This window comes from Abramis brama (assembly GCF_963993115.1).
Source record: "Abramis brama genome assembly, chromosome: 12".
In the NCBI taxonomy this organism is placed as follows: Eukaryota; Metazoa; Chordata; class Actinopteri; order Cypriniformes; family Leuciscidae; genus Abramis; species Abramis brama.
In genome coordinates, this window is record NC_139974.1 from 12,317,996 (window position 1) to 12,339,704 (window position 21,709).

The 21,709-nt window shown below is 41.9% G+C and overlaps 2 protein-coding genes across 5 annotated transcripts; both read left to right on the top strand.

Annotated features, from left to right (window-relative positions):
• The first annotated feature begins 3,281 nt into the window (after positions 1-3,281).
• LOC311093845 (formyl peptide receptor 2-like) lies at positions 3,282-5,964 on the top strand. 2 transcript variants are annotated; one of them, XM_084131450.1, is made up of 3 exons: positions 3,282-3,477; positions 4,445-4,970; positions 5,066-5,964. In XM_084131450.1, exons 2-3 carry the CDS (start codon positions 4,446-4,448, stop codon positions 5,540-5,542), a joined length of 1,002 nt encoding a protein of 333 aa, XP_083987576.1. In that variant the 5' UTR covers positions 3,282-3,477; position 4,445; the 3' UTR covers positions 5,543-5,964. The 2 variants fall into 2 exon arrangements, with proteins under 2 accessions (XP_083987576.1, XP_083987575.1); XM_084131449.1 differs by lacking the exon at positions 3,282-3,477 and having other exon boundaries at positions 3,982-4,970.
• A 107-nt stretch (positions 5,965-6,071) lies between these two features.
• LOC311093841 (fMet-Leu-Phe receptor-like) lies at positions 6,072-12,454 on the top strand. Of its 3 annotated transcripts, none has more exons than XM_084131441.1 (4): positions 6,072-6,195; positions 9,281-9,509; positions 10,321-10,873; positions 10,978-12,454. In XM_084131441.1, the coding sequence occupies exons 3-4, from the start codon at positions 10,322-10,324 to the stop codon at positions 11,470-11,472; spliced, it is 1,047 nt and encodes a 348-aa protein (XP_083987567.1). In that variant the 5' UTR covers positions 6,072-6,195; positions 9,281-9,509; position 10,321; the 3' UTR covers positions 11,473-12,454. The 3 variants fall into 3 exon arrangements, with proteins under 3 accessions (XP_083987567.1, XP_083987566.1, XP_083987568.1); XM_084131440.1 differs by having other exon boundaries at positions 6,106-6,634; XM_084131442.1 differs by lacking the exon at positions 6,072-6,195 and having other exon boundaries at positions 9,281-9,342; positions 9,448-9,509.
• Positions 12,455-21,709: the final 9,255 nt, after the last annotated feature.

Sequence of the window (21,709 nt, forward strand, 5' to 3'; positions counted from 1 at the left end):
TGCCTGCATGTGGTTGGTTAGTCCACTCGTTGAGTTTCGTCCTATCAGTGGGCTGTGGCAGCATATATAAATGGACTGGCTATAGTGTCACGAGTCACCGCCCCTTCCCGGGTCGTCATTCGGTCGCCATCCAGAGTGGCGTGCGAGTTTCCTGCGGCTGGCAGTTGATTGAGGTTGTCCCTCCTCTGTCAAAGGTTTGAGTGAGAAGTACGGCCAGTATGAGTGTTTACACTTCAATACGGAAGTGCTTAGTTTCCGCTGACACACGATGTCGCAGGTGTACGGGAAAGGTGACTTGCCGTGGAGGCCTTGTGCCCTTTATCCCCTGCTCTGCCTCGGCTCCTTTTTCGCCGACTTCTCAGGTCGCTCTGTGTGTGTCTTGTTGAATAGTGACATTGTTGTGTCTATATTAATTGTTGTTGATTGTGTTTTGTGCTTTTTTTTATATAAAGTATTTATCTTTAATAAAATTTATATATTTTTGTATCCACGTCTCCTGACACTTTACTGTGAACGATCCTGTGTTGCCTTTAATCAGAAAATTCCATTGTATTGCCCCTGGCAAGATTCCAGGGTGGCGTAGTCGCTAGCTGATCACCTTCAAGTCCCTCCGTCCGTGCTGCCACACATGCATGCTCACATACACACACATTGTTGGGTTTCCATTTTTTTATGGGGACTTTCCAGAGACATGATTTTTTTACTGTATAAGATGTATATTATATCCACTAACTCTACCCCTAAACCTATCCATCACAGAAAACTTTCAGCATTTTTACATTTTTAAAAAACATAATTTCACTTGATTTTTAAGCTGTTTTCCTAATGGGGAACAAAAACTTTCCCCATAATGTAGGGAAAACCAGGACCACACACACACTTCCACAAACACTGGCTATTTCTATCCTGTATATCCTGGAATAAGTGAACCCTGGAAAGCATTATTTGCAAACATTGGTCATTGTTCTCACAAAGATACAAGTATGCTCACACATGGACACGCATACACAGCATTTACCATGGGATGCACCACACTTGACTTTAAATGAAGAAACTGAGAAACCACAAGCTTACACAAATGACCTCTCTCAGAAAGAAATGTAAAGATGAAACCATGCCAATTTCAGGCAAAACTTGTCTCACTTGATTCTAGCAACACAATACACATAAAAAGGGTTCATCTAACTCTGTTTTTCAGCTCTACTCCTGGCGACCCACCTACCAGTATGTTTTAGATGTCTCACAAATTGAACCTTTCATTTTTAAGAGTGTAGCTCCATTTTCTCACCACCAGAGGGCCACCACTGCTAAATTTCCACTGACGTCACTCATTTGTTGGTCATATTCATTGTGAAATCTTCAGTGCATATTATACATTAAGTCATTTAGCAGGGGCTTTTATCCAAAGCGACTTACAAATGAGGAGAGCAATAGAAGCAGCTAAACCAACAAAAGGAAACAACACGTAAGTCCTGCGACAAGTCCCAGTTGGTCTAACAGTGCACACAGCAATTTTTTTTAATAAAAAAAAAAGAAATGATAGAATAGAAAGAGAACAGAAAGTGTTAGTATTAATGGGCCAAGTGTTGACTAAAAAGATGTGTCTTTAGCCGTTTCTTGAAAATGGTTCTGGATCAGTTGCAGAGGTTTAACAGTACATGCTGGAAGGCCTGCCAAGAAAGCATTACAATAGTCCAGCCTGGAAAGAACAAGAGTTTGGACAAGAAGTTGCTCCGATAAGAAGTCCGGATCTTCTTAATATTGTATGAGATAAATCTGCATGGGGCAGTTCTAGCAATGTCCCAGCATTTGGACATTTAATGACCGTTGAAAAGACGTCACATCCCGTCATTGTTGAAAAATAGTTCCAAAATGAAAATTGAACGGATATCTTTGATGTTATCTGTTCTGTGTTACATGCATACCGATTTATGCCATCCTACCGTGACTATTTTTGGCCAGGGACACAACATTGCCGTCTGACCAATGATTGCTGGGGTGGTATGTGAATTTTAACTGATCTTCAATCACAACTCCAAGGAGAAGTTGTGATGAAGTGTTGGGTTGGCCAAAACCACAAGCAGTTCGGTCTTGGAAAGGTTGAGTTGCAGTAGGTGATGGTCTTTCATCCAGCAAGAAATGTCAGGCAGGCGGGCTTAGTAGAGAGGTAGAGTTGTGTGTCAGCATAGCAGTGATAGGAAAAGCCATGTTTTTGAGTGACAGATCCTAGTGAGGTCATGTAGATGGCGAAGAGAAGTGGTCCCAGCACTGAGCCCTGAGGCACCCCAATAGCCGTTGCAACTTAGACACCTCAACCCTCCATGACACCCCAAAGGACCTACCTGAGAGGTAATACTTGAACCACTGGAGTGCGGTTCCTGAGATGTCCTTTGTCATGAAGGTTGACAGGTAGATCTGGTGATTTACTGGTGTATCTGGTGTTGTCAAAAGCAGGAGACAGATTATTGTATAGATTACTGATTATTTGGAAGCTGCTCATGCCAGTCTCAGAGCTTCAAAAACCGGGAGCAGGGCAGTTTTAGTTGAGTGGCCACTTTTGAAGCCAGACTGTTTGCTGCCCAGGAGGTTGTTCTGTGTGAGAAATGCAAAGACTCGAACATGACAAGTGTTTTTGCAATAAATGAAAGAAGTGATACCGGTCTGGGTTTAGAGTGGGTTTCTTTAGCAGTGGGGTTGTCCAGGCCTGCTTAAATGCTGTGGGAAGAGTGAGTGCAGGTACAACTAAAGAAGAAATGGCTTGCAGGAGATAAGTTAGGCTCAAGCAGACAGGTAGGTGATTGAAAGGATGAGTTTGGAGACTTCTGCCTCTGAGAGCGGAAAGAGGGAGGGAAGAGTGTGTTTGAGGTTAAGATGTGTTTGTTGGTTTATGGTGTGGAGAACTGGACGCTGATGGTTGTTGTTTTATTAGGTACTGCCTTGTGTCTTAGATTTATTATATTTTGATTGTTTTATAGGCCTATTTCTTTACTTAATTTGACAATTTCATGATTTACTTGTTAACTTTTAAATTTGCATTGGCTTGCTATTTTTCTTTAGTTCTGTTAAACCTATTAATAATTTACATAGAAAAATTCCTGAGCTTCCCTTGAATAGCCTTTAGCACAACAATTTAGCTATTTAAATGGCTTTTTGGAGTACTGAGATCTAGTGCAGAATAGAATCTCCTCCCTTTTCCTGCCTGTCTGTCTTTTGTTGCCAAATAGCACGCTTTTTTTAATGACTGTGCAAAAGATGCAGTAAAAAGCCTGTTCAGAATTAAATGAAAGCAACTGCAAGAGATGTCAGTGAAGTTGCTTGTATATTTATCTGCACACTGGTGGCACAATGACTATTTAATTCTTAAACATAGTCCATGCTGAACATATTCACAAAAGATTATAAGCTGTTTATCCCAAGACTGACAGTTTAGGCTGGTTAGTGCAAAAAAAGAAGAAGAAGAAAAAAAACAAAAAACAGGTAAGAACATTTAGTTTTAATTTTTAATTAATTTTCATTTAGATTTAGTTCACCTTTTTGAAAGAATTTTCTGCAAACAATATAGGATAAAGGATGAGCTTAAATCAAATTTATTGCAAGAATCTGATTAAATATATATTATATATATATATTAAAAAAGCTTTAAAAATTTGTTTTAAACAAATAATATATAATAATATAAATAAAATAAATTTATCAAAGTGTGAATATGGTGTGAATCAAATCGTAAATGAAATAGGAGCAGAGCAGTCAAATAAGTTCTACTGGTTATTATTTAGCAAGGTAATTCAAAATCTACAGCTGAAATCAATGTTCTTATTATGACTTCTAAGTAAACCCTATCAGTTTAATAACCTAGACCCTCTTGGTTGCCAGACCATGTTTGACAATCTCATCATGTTTATTTAAAGTCCAACTGAAATCAAAATTGACCCTATTTACTTTGTTAGCGCATATTACTAGTCTTGTGGTGAAAAATTAATCCGTGCAAGTTAATACACAGAAAAAAATTGTTTTCCGTCGTAATCTTTAATCAAAGTCTGAAAAGTTACTTCCGGTCTGGAATGGCGTTCCTTCTCTGATGATGTAGGTTTGACGGCTTGGGTTGGGAAACGCTTAACCACTCCCCTCAAACCGTAAGTCTGTTATGAGCGAGAGATGGAGAGGAGGAGCGCTAGAGTAAAACCCTGCCCTCTGTTCAATATTCCTTTTCACTGGGAAATACGTCACAACACTGGAGAAAAGTTGTTTGCAACTTCCGGTTCACACAGACTTTAAGTGTGTGGTGGTTACGCTTGTGAAACTAGCATGGTAACCACACGCTTAAGTTGTGCAGAATGCATAGGCAGATCAAAGTTGAGTGCATAAGCGGATGTAGGTTGACCGTAAGCCTTCAGAAGAAAAACTGAAAAAGCATCTTTTAAAGATTTCTCTGTCTTGCTTGTAGAATGACCTCGAATACAACTCTGTCCTTCCATTTCAACTCTAAAATTTCAACCCACTATGAGAAAACAACAGTGGACATTGTCTTCCTCTCCATCATCTTTCTCCTTGGCACCACTGGGAACTCTATGGTGATCTGGGTGGCCGGATTTCGCATGAAGCCCAACGTCACTAACGTTTGGTTGGTCAATCTGGCAGTAGCTGACCTGATCTTCTGCCTGACACGAGTCACTTCGCTCCTCAAAAAAATTTTCTTTGACCACTGGCCTTTTGGGGTCTTTCTCTGCAAGTTCAATGGTTTCTTCAAGTACGCCAACATGTTCTGCAGTGTTTTCCTTCTGGCTGTCATCAGTGTGGATCGAGCGCTCTGCATCTGGTGCCCAGTTGTTACTAGAAAACGACGGACGTTATGTGCAGCTCGTGTGGTCAGTGTGGGAGTCTGGATTGTGGCGGTGATCTTTAGTTCACCTTATTTTGTATACCGGCAGGTCTACCTTGGTAAGAACAACTTCAGCAAGTGCTCACTGGAGGTCAGAATGGCTTTATAAATTACTCCATGTACAACCTTGCATAATTTTTTTTTGATTTTGTTAGTTTGAATATATAATTATAAATCAATTTGCAGGAGAACGAAGCAGCAGAAGCAAGTGGAAGGTATGTCTACTACTGCATTCGTTTCATCTGTGGATTCCTGTTGCCCTTCCTGGTCATCCTTATCAGTTACATACTAGCTGCTGTTGGGATACGCAGAACACGGCTCTCTGGCAAATCAAGGCCTCTGCGGATTCTTGCTGTATTGGTCTGTGCCTTTTTCCTATGTTGGGCCCCCTACCACTTTCTAGGACTGGTCAAATTGGTGGATAAAAACAACAAGGCGGTAAAAGTAGGATGGAGAATGGCTTCAAACTTAGCCTATTTCAACAGCTGCATTAACCCATTGCTGTACTTCTGCATGGGACTGGAGTTTAGTCAACGATGCAACCAAAGTTTGTATGGGATTTGTCACAGAGCTTTTATGGAGGAAGGCCAAATTCTGTCACAAGGCACTGGGGAGGAAAGCTGTAATTCCATTCCAAAGACTGAGTGTGTCACTAAAGTTTAAGAGTTTTTACTCTTTTCCTTGTTCAATTGTCAGGTTTATCAGCTAACATTTTTTTAATGCATTTTTTATTATTAGTATATAACACATTGAAAAAGGAACATACCTCAGTGTCTGGTCTTCTGGTTAGCTTTCATATAGGAGCCTATATAAAATATACCTCAAAATATTCAAGCTAAGATCATTCGTAATATGGGTAATAGTATTTATACAAATGTTTATGAAATAATTCTGCATTTTTTTTTATCTATTATGCTTGTCTGCATGTGTATGATTGTTAACAGGGTGACACTGATAAGCCCACCTGAGGCAGGAAGAGTAAGCGGAAATTATATGTGGCCTAATATAAAGGAATGAACATTTTTCATTGATTCTTTAATATTAACCATTGCAATAAATGCACAGTGTATGAAGCTGTGATGAAAGCTTTTGATGCAATTTCTTTTCATCAGAAAAAAACAAAAAAAAATTTCCTGGTTCAAATGTCTTCTAAACCTTTAGGTCCTTGTAGCCTGCAACATTAAAGGTTGTGCAATATTGCAAAATGATGACACCCATTTTTGTTTTGCATGTTTGTGCACTTCTTAGTACTCTAATTGATGCTTCCTCAGAGAGAAAACGGACTCGAACACTGGGGACTTGAGACTCGAACTCAGGTAATGGTGACTCGACTCGGACTCTTCTTTGGTGACTCGGACTTGGACTCGGACTCGAACACTGGGGACTCAAGACTCGACTCGGACTCGACAGTTGGTGACTCGACTACAACACTGATACATTGAGAGCAGGGATGGGCAGTATTTCAGATACATGTATTTAAAATACGTATTTGAAATACAAAATACTATTTTGTATTTTAAAGCCTTTGGAAAAAATCTAATGTAATTTGTATTTAAATACATTTAAGATGAGTATTTTTGTATTTTCAAAATACGCAAAATACTTTTTGCCAGTCAACCTGTTTATCAGGTTAGGCTACTGATTTCGTGCATCAACTAGTTCAGACACGCCCCCTTCCCCCAACCCCAACATTGATGCATGTGAGCTGCAGTAGCCTACAACTCAGCATTGGATCAGTGATTTTTCTGGAATAAGGTGAGGATATCATGATCAATTCTACTTGTTGATTAAAGTTAAAATAGTGCATTATTCAGATTTGCCTTCAGTTAATATGAAAGAATAAAAGAGCACAGACAAGTGGGGAAAATGTGTTAGCCAATCAGTCTTGATCGGTTGTTGATTTTTATCAACTAGCTTGTGAAATGTGTTTAAACCATTACTTCATGTTAGGGCTGGGTGATATGACACTACATATCATAGCATTGATATAAAGTGTGAATCGATGGAACTTTTTCTAAATCGTTTACATAGATAGGCCTATTTGTGGGATAATTTTAAGCTGCAAATTTATCCGTGCAGCTTTTATTGGAACGTTAGAGTGGCAAAAGAAGCACCGATGAATGATAGCCTACTCCACAAAAAATCTTCAGCTTTTAGTTTTATTCATAAAAAAAAAATTGTATATAGTGAATAGTAAGGTAAATATAGTAAAAAAGTAAAAAAAAAAGTAAATATAGGTAAATAGTGTCAAATGTATTTAAATTAATTCTAATTAAACATTTTAGATAAACTTTCTAATTTTGAAAACTGATATTGAGAATTGTGAAACCATGATATATTTTGTTACTGTGAAGTAAAATTAAGATTTTGGTCATATCGCCCATCCATATTCTTTGCTAAATAGCAGAAAAGGTTCCCACAGTTTTACATACAGTATGGATTTTTTAATAGTGTTCACCACAAGTAATAGACTACATTGTAACCTGGTTAGAAATAAGTATATAAATGGCTGCTATTTTGCATAAGTTTATTTGTAATTTCCAACAAGAAAGAAAGAAAGAAAAAGAAAGAATGACAGAGAGGGCAAAGAAAAGGTTAGGAATTAAAAGTCAGTAGGCCTGTTGCTTCTTCATTCACCTATACCTGCACTGGATGGCCAATTTCACATGTATTTTGTGTATTTTCAAAATACAAAACACTGTATTTGTATTTAAAGGTGCTCTAAGCGATGCCACACGTTTTTTAGGCCAAAACATTTTTTGTCACATCCAGCAAACATCTCCTCACTATCCACTAGCTGCCTGTCCCCTGAAAACACTGTAAAAAAGCACGGTCACTGTAGACAGCCCAGACTCCACAAATGTCAACAAAAACAAACTGGCCCAGCCTGTACCACGAAACATAATAAACAGTGTTCCAGCCAATAACCGACAAGAATGATTTGGGGGTGGGGGTTGGTGGGGTTAGTGCGCGAGCACATGAAGCGGGGTGTGGGGAGTGGAGGAGAGAGAAGCATGAAGAGGGAAGTTAGCTAGAGGAGAGATGTCCTAGACAACGACCTAACGTTAAAATTGTATATTCTTGAGAATTTTGATATGGCCGACACACGACCAAAGTGACGACGTTCCTATGAACAAACAACAAAGAATAGGGAAAAGGATTTTACATCGGAAAAGCATTCAAAGGTTGCGAGAACTCCGCCGGCAGAAGGGCTTCCAATCCGAAATTCAGGTGGCTCTGTTTTTGCTGGACATGACTGTTTCAGGAAGCACAGAAGGTGTGGGGGAGGGTCGAGCTAGCCTCTGTTTTGTTTGACAATACTTTGAACGTCAACAAGAAGTGACGTCACCCAACATCGCTTAGAGCACCTTTAAATACATTTTTTCACACAGTATTTTATATTTGTATTTAAATACATTTTTCCACACAGTATTTTGTATTTTTATTTTAAATACATTTCCATGTATTTATGCCCATCTCTGATTGAGGGTATACGCTATAATGATGTATTAAAATGGGAAACGTTTTTCTTTGCGTTGTCAAAACTATCCTCGTTCACACGGATCCACGAAAGCTTCTAAAAACGCTGTATTATGCTGCCAGGCCAGTAGTTGGCGATGTCACTTTGTAAAGAAAAACTATGCGCCTATGGACTGAACACGTAATACGCATGCGTGTGATGTTAACATTGTCACTAATTCGCATTTTTGTAGTTTACACAGAGATGATACCGATATTGTTTCCTAAAACTTGCAATTTGAATCCTATTGTCAAAGGTTTGTGTTTTCGGGCCCCAGAAATGTCATTGTCGTGTAAATGAACAGCCAAAACGCATAAAAAGTTTTCCGTTTTTAGTTGAAAACTGTGTCATGTATAAACTGCCCCCTGAGTTGTAGGCGACAGCATAATCACCTGACCTGCGATTTGAGGCTATCCTGTGTTGTAAAAAGTACCGACTTCGGACTTGTGTCTTTGAATACTTAAATATGCAATGTCAAGTCAGGTAAAGTCACCTTTATTTATATAGCGCTTTATACAATATTTCAATGTTCATACAATGTTTCAAAGCTATACAGTGATAACAGGAAAATTATGCATTTCGGCTGTTGTTCAGCTGAAGTCAGTTCAGTGTTGATTCAGTTCTGTTAAGATCATCAATTATTAAATTAGTTAATTTCATCTCTAAGCAGTTCTACAAAAAATGATGTCATCGGTCAGTTCAGTTCTCATTTAACAGCGTAAGTACAGTCAGATCAATAATGTTTTTTTTTTTTTATATTAAGTTACATAAATAATATATGAATGTGCCAAAGCCACACTTCACTACAACAATTTTGTTTACGTAAAAAAACAAAGGTTTATGTTTAAGTCTCCTCCCCCTTTCCATTTCTCTGTCTACAGGGAAAACACATGAACGTCCTGTTCTATGAGGCTAAGGAGAAAAGGGAAGAGAGCAACTACAAGTAATATCAATGAACTAGCCACAGATTTATTTTTTAAGCATAGCAAAATGACATTTTAATAGTCATACACAGCTCCTATTGACTCATTTACAAAGGAGTTCGCAGTTTTTTTCCCTCAAGATTGATGGATTGGTCTGATTTGTGAAAACACTGATGTGAAAGATAAGGTAAGAACATTCATCACAAGATTATATATATTTCTGTCCTCATTTTGTACCAAGTTTTTTTTTTTTTTTTAATATTATTATGGTGACACTTTACAATAAGGTTTCATTAGTTAACATTAGTTTACTACATTAGTTACCATGAACTAATTATGAATTGCACTTCTTCAGCATTTGTTAATCTTTGTTAATGTTAATTTCAACATTTACTTATGCAAGCTTCCCAGTTAACGCAGCTAACATATCTGAAGCAGGGCAACAGTTTTGCTAAAAACAACAACAACACTGGGATAAAGTAACTATGATTTATGAAATTCTAAATGTTTGTATCTGTGATTTCACAGAGTAATTTAAAATCTATAACTGACCTTGTTATTTTTGGTGCACCAATATAAAATGTGTGTGGCAGTACTGATATCCGATTATTTAGAATGACATCTGCCAATACAGATAACGATAGCCAACGATAGTTCCGATAGTTTTGTGTCAATCGTCCCTGATCATCAGCTGTTTTTAAACAAACGGCCGATACAATTATTGGCTGATACATCGGTGCATCCCTTGTTATTGCTATCCCTTGTACTTTGTGATCTAATGTGCTTTTAACAGCACTCATAACACCAAAAGTGATTTTCTACTGCCTGATGGTTGCATCTTACAAAATTATGAAAATTTTATCCATTTGAGCATTTTTAGAATTTTCTGAGCGAACCTATGCCAAATTAGTCTTCCAAGTTGTTTTATAAATTAATGTCAAGACAGATCTATTGTTTAAACTAAGTAACATTTACTGATTTGTCTGTCTTGGTTGTAGAATGACTTCCAATACAACACTTCTCCATTATGCCCACTCTGACGACTCAAACCACCATGAGAACACTACAGTGGACATCGAAGTCATCATGAATGAAGTCAGCATTGTCTTCCTCGCCATCATCATTCTCTTCGGCACCACTGGGAACTCTGTGGTCATCTGGGTTGCCAGCTTCCGCATGAAGCCCAACGTCACGAACATATGGTTGGTCAACCTTGCAGTTGCTGACCTGATCTTCTGCCTGACACGAGTCCTATCACTAATCTCAAGCCTTTTCTTTGAGTACTGGCCTTTTGGGGTCTTTCTCTGCAAGTTCAATGGTTTCTTCAAGTACGCCAACATGTTCTGCAGTGTTTTCCTTCTGGCTGTCATCAGTGTGGATCGAGCACTTTGCATTTGCCGCCCAGTGTTCACCAGGAAACGACGGACGTTATGTGCAGCTCGTGTGGTCAGTGTGGGAGTTTGGATTGTGGCGGTGATCTTTAGTTCACCGTATTTTGTGTACCGGCAGGTCTACCCTGGCAAGAACAACCTGAGCCACTGCTCACTGATGGTCAGCATGGCTGCACACATATATAAATAATCATGCATATGCATTTTTATATAATGATTTTATTTAGTAAATATATTAATGCCATCATTTTATTTCATTTGCAGCACACAGGAGCAGTGGAAGCAGGTGACAATTCAGCAAAGTATGTCTACTACTGCATTCGTTTCATCTGTGGATTCCTGTTGCCCTTCCTGGTCATCCTTATCTGTTACATACTAGCTGCTGTTGGGATACGCAGAACACGGCTCTCTGGCAAATCGAGGCCTCTGCGGATTCTTGCTGTATTGGTCTGTGCCTTTTTCCTATGTTGGGCCCCCTACCACTTTCTAGGACTGGTCAAATTGGTGGATAAAAACAACAAGGCGGTAAAAGTAGGATGGAGTATGGCTTCAAACTTAGCCTATTTCAACAGCTGCATTAACCCATTGCTGTACTTCTGCATGGGACTGGATGTTAGTCGACATTGCAACCAAAGTCTGTCTGGGATTTGTCACAGAGCTTTTATGGAGGAAGGCCAAATTTTGTTCCAACGGGGCACTGGGGACGAAAGATGTACTTTCATTCCAAAGACTGCAGGCAGTATGGATACTATTATATAAATACTATTTTAACAATCTAAGCACATGGCCTAAAGAGCACGGTGCAAGTGCAAAAGAGGTCTGAATCCTCTTTTGCAACAGGGAAAAATGGTTGGCGCACCCGGCGCATGGTCTAAAAGGGTTGTCCCTATTCTCCTAATGAGTTTGGGCGTAACGTGTAGCGTCTGGACCAATCAGACACACACAAATTATTCATTATATCTAATGAATAATCCAGCAAACTCACTCTCCCAACAAAGGTCTATGAAACTTCTCCCAAAAACTAACATCACAAATGAATCTAACACACTGGAAAAACTGTTACAGGACACATTAAGTTGTGACTCTCACTTAATTCTTACTGAGAAGGAGAAATAAACCCTGTTAATCCTATATATTCTATGTATAACCACTTGAGAAATGTATAAACATGTATCACATTTTCCCATCTCATGATTTTCCTTTTATGTGGTTTGGCCTTTGTTTTCTTGTAAACTCTATTGGGTTAATGTTTCAGACTTTGCATACTATGGTTAACCAAAATCATATGTGTGGCATGTTTGGTGTCTATAAACTCCAATCTTCGTCCCCCATTTGTTAATTTACATTACATTTTGCTAACTTTGTGACACATTAGTATTATAAGAATCTTGAAGATTCTCTTCTTAAACACCCAATGAAATTAGATATGCAAATGCCCTGCTAGAACACAATGGGTCGTAAAAATTTCCCTCCAAAGGGAAAACTTCTTATTGGCTCACACACCCCCAGAGGGTGTGACATCTTCACGCTTTAAAAATCACTGATCACAAGATCAGCTCTCTTACTCTCTTAGTCCTTTTCTGGAATCCTGATGTGAAGAATTTCAAACAATGCTATAACTTCTTGCTTTCCTGTATTCTGCTTCAGCTCTCTTTCCCTTGGTAAACTGTATGCATGTATGTATGTGTATGTTAGAATAGTTTAAGTGTTTAGTCTAGTTAATAAAGTCTTGTTCATGTCACACGTAAAGTTGTCTCTGTCTCAAGCTCATATCTGGAGTCTCTTATCATAGATCTTGACTACTTGCTCTTAGTAGTACTGTAAAGTAAGAAGACATTTCCCATGCCCCAGAAATGTACATTTCTTAGAATTAATAAACAATTAACATTGAGTGTTCACAGGACAAACATGTTAATTGATTGTAATATTAATTTACAACATTAAGTTAATTATATTAACTGATCCAAATATTCATAATCAGTTATAACCAGTTATTATTGATTATTAATATTTCATAGAGCTAATTTGCTTCACATGCAATAAACCAATCAGAGTCTCATCTCCCAATCCACTCGCGCCATGGCGGATTTGCTATTTACATGGGTGAATTTGCAAGTGGAAAAACAGAACGCTTCTCTAGTGAGGAAACGGACCTGCTTATGAGCGAGGTTAAAGCGCGTTGTGGACCCGCGAACATTACTAACACGCTCTTTAAATAACAAAAAAAAATAAGCGCCATTGACTTTAGGCCAGGTTTCAGTTGGTAAACGGCGCAGCCTATTTCAGTTTCTTCAAAATAGCAACGCGTCAACAATGCGCCTGAACACACCTAATTTTCAGACCAGCATGCCCATGGGCGCACAAATGCATTTGCTATTTAAACAACGTGGCGCATGACGTGAAAATGATAACTGCGTCAGGCTGAAACTAGCAAAACACACTTGCGTTGCGCCTGGTGCCGCATTGCGCTGGGTGTAGGATAGGGCCCTATGAGTTTTTATTCTCTTTTTTTGTCTGGTCTTCTTAAATCAGTTGTTGAAGCCTATGAAATATTGTAAAATGAAAATTAAGATAATTTGTAATGTATTACTTGTAATATAATTTATGTAGTTCAAGGAGGGGTCTGGTCCAAGGAGGGGTCCTTAACGTGGTGGAGGGGTTTGAGTACCCGAATGACCCTATGAAGAAATTTAGTCCAAGGACCGTGACGTCGCCTGGTATGGCGCAGCCGGGGCCCCACCCTGGAGCCAGGCCTGGGGTTGGGGCTCGTATGCGAGCGCCTGGTGGCCGGGCCTCCCCCCACGGGGTCCGGCCGGGCTCAGCCCGAAGGAGCGACGTGGGGCAGCCTTCCTGTGGGCTCACCACCTACAGGAGGGACCGTAAGGGGCCGGTGCTTAGAGAATCTCGACAGCCCGATCCCTGGACACGGAAACTAGCTCTAGGGACGTGCAACGTCACCTCGCTGGCGGGGGAGCCTGAGATTGTGCGTGAAGTTGAGAGGTTCCGACTAGCGATAGTCGGGATCACCTCTACGCACAGCTTGGGCTCTGGAACCACACTCCTCGAGAGAGGATGGACTCTTCACCACTCTGGAGTTGCCCATGGTGAGAGGCGGCAGGCTGGTGTGGGTTTGCTTATAGCCCCCCAGCTCATCTGCCATGTGTTGGAGTTTACCCCGGTGAACGAGAGAGTCGCTTCCCTGCGCCTTCGGGTCGGGGATAGGTCTCTCACTGTCATTTGTGCCTACGGGCCAAACGGCAGTGCAGAGTACCCGGCCTTCTTGGAGTCTCTGGGGGGGGTGCTGGAAAGTGCTCCGACTGGGGACTCCGTCGTTTTACTGGGGGACTTCAACGCCCACGTGGGCAATGACAGTGACACCTTGATGGGCGTGATTGGGAGGAACGGCCCCCCTGATCTGAACCCGAGTGGTGTTCAGTTATTGGACTTCTGTGCTAGTTACAGCTTGTCCATAACGAACACCATGTTCAAGCATAAGAGTGTCCATCAGTACACGTGGCACCAGGACACCCTAGGCCGTAGGTCGATGATCGACTTTGTGGTCGTTTCATCTGACCTCCGGCCGTATGTCTTGGACACTCGGGTGAAGAGAGGGGCGGAGCTGTCAACTGATCACCACCTGGTGGTGAGTTGGATCCGATGGCGGGGGAGGAAGCTGGACAGACTCGGCAGACCCAAGCGTACTGTAAGGGTCTGCTGGGAACGTTTGGCCGAGTCTCCTGTCAGAGAGATCTTCAACTCCCACCTCCGGCGGAGCTTCGACCGGATCCCGAGGGAGGCTGGAGATATTGAGTCCGAGTGGACCATGTTCTCCACCTCCATTGTCGAAGCGGCCGCTCGGAGCTGTGGCCGTAAGGTCTCCGGTGCCTGTCGAGGCGGCAATCCCCGAACCCTGTGGTGGACACCGGAAGTAAGGGATGCCGTCAAGCTGAAGAAGGAGTCCTATCGGGCCTGGTTGGCTTGTGGGACTCCTGAGGCAGCTGACAGGTACTGGCAGGCCAAGCGGACTGCAGCCCGGGTGGTTGTGGAGGCAAAAACTCGGGCCTGGGAGGAGTTCGGTGAGGCCATGGAGAAGGACTATCGGCTGGCCTCGAAGAGATTCTGGCAAACCGTCCGGCGCCTCAGGAGAGGGAAGCAGTGCCCTACCAACGCTGTTTACAGTAGAGGTGGGGAGTTGTTGACCTCAACTGGGGATGTCGTTGGACGGTGGAAGGAATACTTCGAGGATCTCCTCAATCCCGCTGTCACGTCTTCCATTGAGGAAGCAGAGGCTGAGGGCTCAGAGGTGGACTCGTCCATCACCCAAGCTGAAGTCACAGAGGTAGTCAAGAAACTACTCGGTGGCAAGGCACCGGGGGTGGATGAGATCCGCCCTGAGTACCTCAAGTCTCTGGATGTTGTGGGGCTGTCTTGGCTGACACGCCTCTGCAGCATCGCGTGGCAGTCGGGGACAGTGCCTCTGGGATGGCAGACCGGGGTGGTGGTCCTTCTTTTTAAGAAGGGGGACCGGGGGGTGTGTTCCAACTACAGGGGGATCACACTTCTCAGCCTCCCTGGGAAAGTCTATACCAGGGTACTGGAGAGGAGAATCCGGCCGATAGTAGAACCTCGGATTCAGGAGGAACAGTGTGGTTTTCGTCCAGGCCGTGGAACACTGGACCAGCTCTATACCCTCTACAGGGTGCTGGAGGGTTAATGGGAGTTTGCCCAACCAGTCCACATGTGCTTTGTGGATTTGGAGAAGGCATTCGACTGTGTCCCTCGCGGCGGCCTGTGGAGGGTGCTCCGGGAGTATGGGGTCCGGGGCCCTTTGCTAAGGGCTATCCGGTCCCTGTACGACCGAAGCAGGACCTTGGTTCGTATTGCCAGCAGTAAGTCAGACTTGTTCCCGGTGCGTGTTGGACTCCGGCAGGGCTGCCCTTTGTCGCCGGTTCTGTTCATGATTTTTATGGACAGAATTTCTAGGCGCAGCCAGGGGCCGGAGGGTGTCAGGTTTGGTGACAACACGATTTCGTCTCTGCTCTTTGCGGATGATGTTGTCGTGTTGGCCTCATCAAGCCAGGACCTTCAGCATACACTGGGACGGTTTGCAGCCGAGTGTGAAGCGGCTGGGATGAGAATCAGCACCTCCAAATCCGAGGCCATGGTCCTCAGTCGGAAAAGGGTGGCTTGCCCACTTCAGGTTGGTGGAGAGTTCCTGCCTCAAGTGAAGGAGTTTAAAGGGGCATTCCACCCATTTGAACATTGTTTTTTATTTAAAGTGGGTCATATATGTAGTCGAAATGTAAAATAAATTTTGAATTTGGTGCCTTCGTGACCGAGGAAAGACAAAAAATAACTTCAGGACGCATTTGTATGAAAGACAACAACTCCCACAATGCACCACATTGCACAGCTCCGCAAGCCACTCCCACTAATCCAGAACAGCGCATATCTGCCTATAAGAGAAATCACTCTTCCGTCTACAAGGCTAGCTACCACCAGAGCTTGAAATTCATTTCACACAAAATGTCTAGTTAGTTGGCAAACTCATTAGTGCATTACTCCTCGTTTGTATTTCTTTTTCGAAAAGGTGAATTATTGCATGGTACCTGGATGTTCAGTCAGAACATATGCGGTGCGAAACTAGGATAGTTCACAACACAAACGTCCGTGTCCTCGTCTGATTCAGAGATTTCGTCCAGGAGAAATTGTCATCGTTGGAATTCTTTGCCGCAGATGGACTCTATCTCTGTGTTCGTAATTGCATAGTGAGATCACCGGCGCCACCAGTCCGCCCTAACTCGAGCCAGTCCGGGCTCCTCGTCCGCGGCAGGCAGGTCTTCTGCCTCGGCTGCTCTTCGCTATAATGCGGCTTGTAAAGGTAGCCACAAACACCTGATTCAAGCATCAGACTTCCGAAATCCTCTTCTTCTATATCATATTGAGCACTCTCCTCCGCTATTGTCATAACTTTACATCTGTCTCCACAGCGCCTGTTAGCTTAGCTTCAAACAAGATGGAGGATATTGCTTTCAGTTTCAGAGAGTAAAGTCCCACCCACTGATCTGTAATAGGTCTGTAGCGTGAGCGGGTCCCGCCCCTGGGAAAGATTGGAGAGATGAGGAACTAGTGCTTGTAGTCTCAACAGAAATCCCCCCCTCTTACACTTCCTCCTACAATGACGCAAAATGACGATTTTTGCGTCATTGTAGGAGGAAGTGTAAGAGGTAAATAACGGATTTCTCCCGTCTCAGGGGAAAATGAGAGAGTGTTGCACGACCATTCAACAGTATGACTGGGTTTCTAACAATGCAAAGCTTAATGCAAATGGGTGGAGTGTCCCTTTAAGTATCTTGGGGTTTTGTTCACGAGTGAGGGAAGGATGGAACGGGAGATTGACAGACGGATCGGTGCAGCTTCTGCAGTAATGCGGTCGATGTACCGGTCTGTCGTGGTGAAGAAAGAGCTGAGCCGCAAGGCGAAGCTCTCGATTTACCGGTCAATCTACGTTCCTACTCTCACCTATGGTCATGAGCTTTGGGTCATGACCGAAAGGACAAGATCCCGGATACAGGCGGCCGAAATGAGCTTTCTCCGCAGGGTGGCTGGGCGATCCCTTAGAGATAGGGTGAGAAGCTCGGTCACTCGGGAGGAGCTCAGAGTAGAGCCGCTGCTCCTCCACATCGAGAGGGGTCAGCTGAGGTGGCTCGGGCATCTGTTCCGGATGCCTCCTGGACACCTTCCCGGGAAGGTGTTCCGGGCGCGTCCCACTGGGAGGAGACCCCGGGGAAGACCTAGGACACGCTGGAGAGACTATGTCTCCCGGCTGGCCTGGGAACGCCTCGGTGTCCCCCCAGAAGAGCTGGAGGAAGTGTCTAGGGAGAGGGAAGTCTGTGGATCTCTGCTTAGACTGCTGCCCCCGCGACCCGGCCCCGGATAAGCGGAAGAAGATGGATGGATGGATGGATAATTTATGTAATGTATAAGCCCTACATGTAATATAATTTATGTATGTAAATACAACAGTACATTTTAATGATTGTTTATGTTAGCCTATGTCTATGTAAGACTGAAAATATTGAAAATACTGGTTGAGGCCTGGTCTATGAGACAAAAGGGCCCTGCTGGCTAATTAACATTCGACCTCCCCCATACAACCTCACTTCCTCTCAGAAACAACTAAGAGCTCACACAAGAACATGGTTTAATATGAATGTTTATCATTGACTGTTATGTTTTTGGTGTCATTTGAAATGTCTCAAAGTGAGTGGTACAGATATCTCATATCCAGATAGATCAAATAAAAGGAAATAAGGTTTACAGAAGTTTAGAGAAAACTGGTTAGAACCATTTGAGGGTGGTCTCCCCCATCCCCCATGTCACCTGGTCAAACAGGATAAAGGAAGGTGTTCGCCCTCTCTCTGGTCTCTTTTTGGCTGGACGTGGATTGAATAGGTGGTCTTTCTTTCTCTCTCTCTCTCTCTCTCTCTCTCTCTCTCTCGTCTCGTGCGCATGTGTGGAGTGAGTGTTGCGAGGAGCGTGTGAGTGAGAACGCTGATGTGGTGAGAGTTTTTGTCTTCTTTATTCCTGTTTTTTCCCCACACTGTCTTTTTATAAGTGTTTAGTGTTGATTGTTTTAAAATATTGGTATAATTTTGTAGAGGAATAGTGTTTGCGTGAAGTGTGAAGTAAAAGGACGCCGTCGGTCGGCGTTGGCCGGGTGGCTATGGCGGCGCCGGCGGCACCCGGTCAAAGTTTTGACCAAATTTCACGAAGGAATGGTGTTAAAGTACTGCCTGCTTTTAATTGTTCGGTGGAGGATTGTGCTTTGGCTGTTGGGAAGGCAGTAGGTTATGAGAGCATTATTTCTGCATCCCGAATGAATAGCGCTGTTGTTGTTTTTTTGGACGCTATAGAGAAAGTGAATAGTGTTGTTCAGAGTGGAATTGTGATCCAAGATACGCTAGTTTCTGTTGTACCGTTGATTCTTGGTTGCAAATCTCCATTGCTCAAGCATGTGGTTTGTTTTAGACGCCAAGTATCTATTTTAAATAGCGGTGAAGATGACATGAATGTTGCGTTCAAGTTTCGAATTGATGGATTTGATTATGTTATTTTTGCCTCTTCTGATACAATGAAGTGTTTTGAGTGTGGCAAAGAAGGTCACACCAAACGAGTGTGCCCTGGCAGGGCTGAAGGTGCGGGTGATGGCTTGTTGACAAATGAAAATGCCGGTAGCAGTAACGTTAATGTGGAGCAGACTAGCGCTGACAATGTAACGATGAATGCGCGAAAAGAGAGGGGTGATACCAACAGGACTGTTGATGTTAGAGGGGTTGAGCGTGAGGAAAGTAGGGATGTTGTTTCAGGAGCTGTTGAAAGTACAGAAAATGAAAGTGAAACTACTGTGACAACTGATATTGTTATAGCTGCAGCTGAATGTATTTTAGCTGAGGAGAATAATACTGACTTTGAAAAGGATGAGGCGTTGTTTAAAGCTCCTCCTAGTAAGAGGAAACGTATCAGGAAATCACCAAGGAAAAAAAGTGATAAAGTGGTGATGGATAAACAAGCTGATGAAACTGAACATAGTGCAATGGAGGATTCTGATAGTGAGGCTGTAGATGGTAACAATGATAAGGATCAACAAAACTATTCTTTTGTAAAATTGAGAAGTTTCTTACAAAAGACAAAGAATATGAAGAACGTGCAGGTTGTAGATTACTTTCCTGATAGGAAAGCATTCATTGAATCAGCCGTGATGTTGATGAGGGGGGAAGGTGAAGAACGATTTACAGTACAGGAGATATATAGATTGAAGAAATTTGTTTCTAAAGTGAAACTGGAATTAAAGATTGAAGATGGATTTGAAACTACATAGGTATCTATTTTTTAAGTTATTGTGTGTTTCTTTGTGCTGTTTACACCTTTGCAATCAAATGAGTGCAATAAAAGTGGGCACCCTTAACTTGAATGGTGCTAGAGATATTCAAAAAAGAGCACTATTATTTGAGTTAATTAGTCAGAAGGGTGTAGATGTAATGTTCATACAGGAAACACACAGTGATTGTTTGAATGAAATTGACTGGAGGAAAGAATGGCAAGGGCAAGTGTACTTCACGCATCTGAGCTCAGTTACAGGCGGAGTGGCCATTCTTTTTGCAAAAAGTTTTCTGCCAATTTCATGTGAAATAAAGCAAATGATACCTGGTAGGCTTTTAATCCTACAAGCAAAATTTGAAAAGTTTAATTTTGTTTTTCTTAATATATATGCTCCTACAAATAGTACTGAAAGAATTGTTTTCTTAAATAATGTCAGTGTTTTTTTACAAAATTGTAACTCTGATGATTATCTTTTTTTGGGGGGTGATTTTAACTGTACGGAAAATCATGTTCTTGATAGGAATCATTTGGAGCCTCACAATGATTCAAGTCGTGTAATGCGTGAATTGATTGAAACACACAGTTTATGTGATGTGTGGAGAGAATTGAACAATAATAATAGGCAGTACACATGGACACACTCAAGAGATAATGCTATTTCTATGGCCAGGCTTGATAGGTTTTACTGTTCTAGACATCAGTTTAATATTGTCAAAAAGTGCTTTATAACTCCAGTTGGCTTCTCGGATCACTGTTTGGTTTTATGTGATGTGTTTATAGCGAATGTTAAAATAAAGAGTGCTTATTGGAATTTCAATGCATCTTTGTTGGATGATATGAATTTTAGAGATGTGTTCTGTAATTTTTGGGAAATTTTTGTTTTAAGGATTTAAGACAGTGGTGGGATTGTGGGAAAGTTGAAATAAAAACTTTATGTCAACAGTACGCTTTCAATGTCTCACGTGATATTACGCACTCAATGAGAAACCTTGAATCTCAGATAATTGAATTGCAAAAGTTATTTGAAGTTACTGGGGAACAAAAATGTCTTGATGCTCTCAAGCTTAAAAAGTCTTTTCTTATGGACCTGCTGGGTATAAAGACACAAGGGGCTCTGGTTAGATCACGCTATCAGATGCTCACACAAATGGATGCCCCATCAAGGTATTTTTTTGGCCTAGAACGGAAAAATGGGCAGAGTCGATACATTCACTCTATTCGAACAGAAAATGGGCAAGAATTGAAAGAGCCTGAAAGTATTAGGAAAAGGGCTGTACAATTCTATGCTGAATTATATAGGAGTGAATATAAAGAGAATGAGGAGATTTCTGCCAAATTTTATGATGGCTTGCCAAATATTGCACAGGACAATGTAGTAAAACTTGATGGGTCCCTAACGGAGCAGGAGCTTTTAAATGCTTTAAAAGACATGAAGACTGGTAAAGCACCAGGTATTGATGGCCTCTCCGTGGAGTTTTACAAGGCCTTTTGGGGAGTGATGGGCAAGGACCTCTTGGATGTTTTAAATGAAAGCTTGGCTGTGGGTTCCCTCCCTCTAAGTTGTAGGAGGGCAGTGGTCACTTTGTTGCCTAAGAAAGGTGACTTACAGGAAATAAAGAATTGGCGACCTGTAAGTTTACTATGTACAGACTTGAAGATTTTTTCTAAGGTGTTGGCCAATAGGTTAAAAGATGTGATGGGGCAAGTGGTTCATTCGGACCAGAGGTCCATTATGGATAACATTACCCTCATCAGACATATTTTGGATGTTTCTGGTTATCTTGATCTGGACATAGGCTTTATTTCAATTGATCAAGAAAAAGCCTTTAAACGAATAGAGCATCAGTACCTCTGGAATACGCTTGATGCTTTTGGCTTGGGTCCACCTTTAGGGGAATGATTCAAGTGCTATATAGAGACATTGAGAGCGTGCTGAAGATCAATGGTGGATTGAGTGCCCCTTTTGAAATTGGGAGAGGAATAAGACAGGGATGTGCTCTCTCCGGAATGTTATATTCCCTGGCAATTGAACCAATGTTAAATAAGCTGCGTTCTTGTATTGAAGGTTTTAAATTAGGGAATGTCACAGTGTTCAACATCAAATATCAGCTTA

What these genes read in the sequence shown, in the direction of transcription:
- LOC311093845 (XM_084131450.1), top strand. Translation starts at nt 4,446, where the DNA reads ATGACCTCGAATACAACTCTGTCCTTCCATTTCAACTCTAAAATTTCA. An exon ending in TCAGCAAGTGCTCACTGGAG is followed by an intron (nt 4,971 to 5,065) that starts GTCAGAATGGCT and finishes ATCAATTTGCAG; the next exon opens with GAGAACGAAGCAGCAGAAGC.
- LOC311093841 (XM_084131441.1), top strand. Translation starts at nt 10,322, where the DNA reads ATGACTTCCAATACAACACTTCTCCATTATGCCCACTCTGACGACTCA. An exon ending in TGAGCCACTGCTCACTGATG is followed by an intron (nt 10,874 to 10,977) that starts GTCAGCATGGCT and finishes TTTCATTTGCAG; the next exon opens with CACACAGGAGCAGTGGAAGC.